This window comes from Plasmopara halstedii, assembly GCF_900000015.1.
Source record: "Plasmopara halstedii genome assembly, contig: Scaffold_2061, whole genome shotgun sequence".
NCBI lineage: Eukaryota > Oomycota > Peronosporomycetes > Peronosporales > Peronosporaceae > Plasmopara > Plasmopara halstedii.
In genome coordinates, this window is record NW_020188969.1 from 135,808 (window position 1) to 139,576 (window position 3,769).

Consider the following 3,769-nt stretch of genomic DNA (forward strand, 5'->3'; position numbering starts at 1 on the left):
CTAAAGAGTAATTATTGCTTTCCCAAGGCTAATTGACTCCTCGGTTTAAATTCAAAACTGATTTTGACTTTTTTTTTTATCCAAATGTTAAAAGTTTATATTTCCTAAGTATACTAAATATATATAGTAAAATCTTAATACATGCATAACTACTGGCTACGTAGCCCCGTCCCGTATTCTTGTTTGGGTGCAGTCACACCATGCACATCTGGTGTGACACACACCCCTGTGACCAGGGTTCGTGTAAACCCGTCACAATTTTTGTCTAACTTAAGTAATATAGACCGACAATGCATATGTAGGTAGATCAAATATGGCAAAACTCCTTCACATACAGCATTTTCGTGCGTGTTTCGCTCGCGTCTGGTTACAAGCGTGTTCATATCGATTATCATAGCTCCCAGCCATAGCGTCGCGCATTCAGCGCTTGATGCTCAATTTCATTGAGAAATATTCGCTTACAGTACTAATGTACGTACACAAATATGAATCCCGTTATATTGCTTATGAGAATCTAATAAAATCCAGTGTTAGCCTTGAAATCTTTGGATGTCGCAGTTTGCTGAACTGGAAGCTCGATGCGCATGATAACGGGGGAGGACAAGCGCACATTTCCTGAATATATCGATGTTCGACAATATAAGAAAATGATAGAGGGAAAGAAGCCAGCTTAGAGAAAGAAAAGGTACAGAAAAACGATTGAGGTCGTCACTAGGCGCACAAGGAAACAACTTGTCGCGGATTTTGCTGCCCATGCGGCTACTGTGCGAGAATTTCTCATCGCATACGATTCGCGACGCCACTTTTGTCCTGATATAATTAGATCGATTTTGTAGTTTTGACAGTTGATGCGTCAATACAATGCAGCAACACGACTTACAACCCCACCTTTGTTCGCCACCTTAGTTCTAGATCAAGATCTTTCTAATTATTATAGCTGACCAGGTAACTAACTACCACAGCCATTCTATAATCCTCATCATGACCGACGCGGAGAACAGAAAAAAGTTTATGCAACTACTGCGCATGGGTGTACAGCACAAAGTACATAACCAACAAAAAAATCACGGAGTTTCATCAGAGATCGTGGGCAGAGATAGAGCTTTGGTCGATGAAAAGATGAGAAGTGAAGCACGAAGCGCCTCGCAGTCAAAACGTGGTTTAGGAGTAGCTGACTTGGTGGGTTGGCAGACATTGGCGTGGCGCAATGCATTCTCCATGGAGCCTTATTTTTACGAGACTGTTAAGGGCAAACAGTTGCGCATCAAACAGGTGCTGCAGGGAGAAGTTAACGGTTTTGGCACGGGTCTCACAGTGTGGCCTGCTGCTTGCGTGCTATTAAAATTGTTGGAATACCAAGCGCTCAGCAATTTGAAAGCACTTATCGAATCCGATGATCCGTTTGTGCTCGAACTAGGAAGTGGAACGGGCGTTGTGGGTATCGCAGCGGCGATGCTACTTCGAGCTGGTAGAGTCGTACTGACTGACATGGACAACATTCGCTTTATAATGCAGGATAACGCGGACTTGGCTCAGCAGGACGGTGTGATTGACAAGAAAGTGGTGGTCGATGTCAATGTGTACGAGTGGGGGCATTTTCCTACAAAAGATATTATTTCGTCGTCGAAAAAAGCATATCCTGACCTCATTTTGGTCTCAGATTGCATTCTTCCGAAATTGTTCCCGATCGAACCACTAGTAGAAGCCTTAACATTACTCAGCAAGCCTCATACCCGGATCCTCATCTCTTACGAACATCGCCATTATCAGAATTTTCAGCCTAAGCAAAGGTTCTGGGAGCTAATGGAGGCAAGAAACTTTTCTCTGCGCGCAATCGGTACGGACGAACATCATCCGCATTTCGTTGCAGCAGATATCGAGGTGTGGGAGATCACTCCATCGACTCAAGGGAAGCTGTAACAGTAAGCATTTTCACATTTTGTGATTTCCATTACACAATTAATATGTATTCAAAATACTCTTTGAACTCCGCTTGAAGTTGGGAATTGCTATGGCCAGTGCGAGACTAATAACCGTCATATCTTCTACTAGTATCAATCAATATTCTGTTTCAGCGCATCAATGAGCATAAATCTAGGTGTGGATTGTTCGAAGAGGAGTTGATCTGTGCTTCATTTTTACTCTTTGGCGGAATGAAAGCGCGGTGGTCTTCTACTAAGCCGTCAATTACGCTGTCTGCCGTCGGTTAAACCTTTAACTGCTTTTTTCTAAGCATCGTCAGTATCAGCGTAAATAAATAGAGGCGGAAAGATAGACATCGCGAGCAAGTGTCATATATATATATATACTACTTTCGATGACTACTTAATTGTGTTTTCATTCTGGGTGCCATAATTGATCGAGTGCTCTGCAAATCAGGCTGGCCATCGTGAGAAACGCATGTCCAATTATCAGCATCCCAGGCACTGACTTCAAATCTCATTTGCGACATAGAAGGAACCGATTTGTGAACCAAGTTGCCGCATTTGATATTTCAAGCTCGTGTTACATTTATGGTATAATTAGGTAAGTGACCTCTGTTATTGCCAAGTTTGTGGACGCCTATCGAAAGGCTATCGTCAGGAACTGTTACTCTGCCATTGGCCAAATTATGAAGTTAATCACACTTTAAATTAATCATTGTATCAAAGTTGCTAGATCGGTTATAAATATATACAAATCCGCGAATTCCCAGAACAAAGTATGGTATATAACCCTAGTGAACTTCGTAATTGTTAGCACAGTCAGAAAATGTTGCGCCTGTTTATGGTTTTTATCAGTATAGGCTACCTTCTTGCCTGGTTTATGTAAGATAAAGTTAAAGCGATGTGTTCCTTTTATATAAGTAACGTATGCAGCTAATTTATTTCAGTTTAAGTGAAAATTAAAAAAGCAGCAACATAGCAAAAAGCTTATTAAATAGGAGGGACTCATCTCACAGCCCTCCCACTATTCCACAAAGCGCGATCCTAAATTGCCCATTACCTAAGGCGCAGAATTCTATGTCATTACTGAACTGACTAACACCTCACATTGCACATTTAACTGATGCTGGCGCACAAATTATGAACACACTCGAGCCAACACCGTTTTTAGATAAAGAACGCTTGACTCGCTGGGTATATCTGGCTTTTGCCTTATCTACGCTATATGTTGTGGAACGAGCTAAAAGAACTAGGATTCCAAGTGAGGTAGGTCCTGCAGCAGCTTACGCATCAAACGCAGCTATGGAACAATTTGACAATGACCGCTATACGCATAGAATTTTTTCGGCATGGCGGCATCACTATTGCCCACGGAGCTTTCTCACGAGGTTGCATTATTGCATGCATGTCTGGCGGGCTTTTTGATCAAGCACAAGGTACCGATCTTCTCACACTGGAGCGGCGCATTTGCGGGGCTGATGCAGTGCATTAATGCTGCAAATCTTCTAGAATGGTACAAGCAAAACCTGTTGTCAAAAAAAGTTTTTCGCGATGCATTCGTGTCGTCAGATATCGATCCAGAAAAACTGAAGAATATTGGTGCTATGAACTTTAAACGATGGCTGACCGTGTTTTTGCCCTTGCCGCAACCATTGGCCATTTCGCTAAGTTACACTGCCGTCAGCAAAGTCTGCACAGTTACATATGCTTACGTGGGCCGAAATAAAACAAAACAACTTCTAATGGACGTCTACAGGCACCAAGACGCTCCACATATTGCTCCTATTTTTCTTTATATTCACGGGGGGGGCTGGGTTATCGGTGATCGTCGTATCCCGCCACTT

At 42.5% G+C, this 3,769-nt stretch overlaps 2 protein-coding genes across 2 annotated transcripts in view; both read left to right on the forward strand.

The window, feature by feature from the left end:
- Window positions 1–981: 981 nt before the first annotated feature.
- Window positions 982–1,784, forward strand: PHALS_02554 (Putative N2,N2-dimethylguanosine tRNA methyltransferase; the record flags this gene model as incomplete). Its single annotated transcript, XM_024716956.1, has 2 exons — window positions 982–1,580; window positions 1,661–1,784. 2 exons carry the CDS (start codon window positions 982–984, stop codon window positions 1,782–1,784), a joined length of 723 nt encoding a protein of 240 aa, XP_024582503.1.
- A 1,281-nt stretch (window positions 1,785–3,065) lies between these two features.
- Window positions 3,066–3,769, forward strand: part of PHALS_02555 (endomembrane protein 70-like) — a gene marked incomplete at both ends in the record, with an annotated part of 1,089 nt that continues 385 nt past the window's right edge. Inside the window, 2 exons of the mRNA XM_024716958.1 lie at window positions 3,066–3,191; window positions 3,263–3,746. Coding sequence (XP_024582504.1) covers window positions 3,066–3,191; window positions 3,263–3,746 — 610 coding nt within the window. The remainder of the gene's footprint in view (window positions 3,192–3,262; window positions 3,747–3,769) is intronic.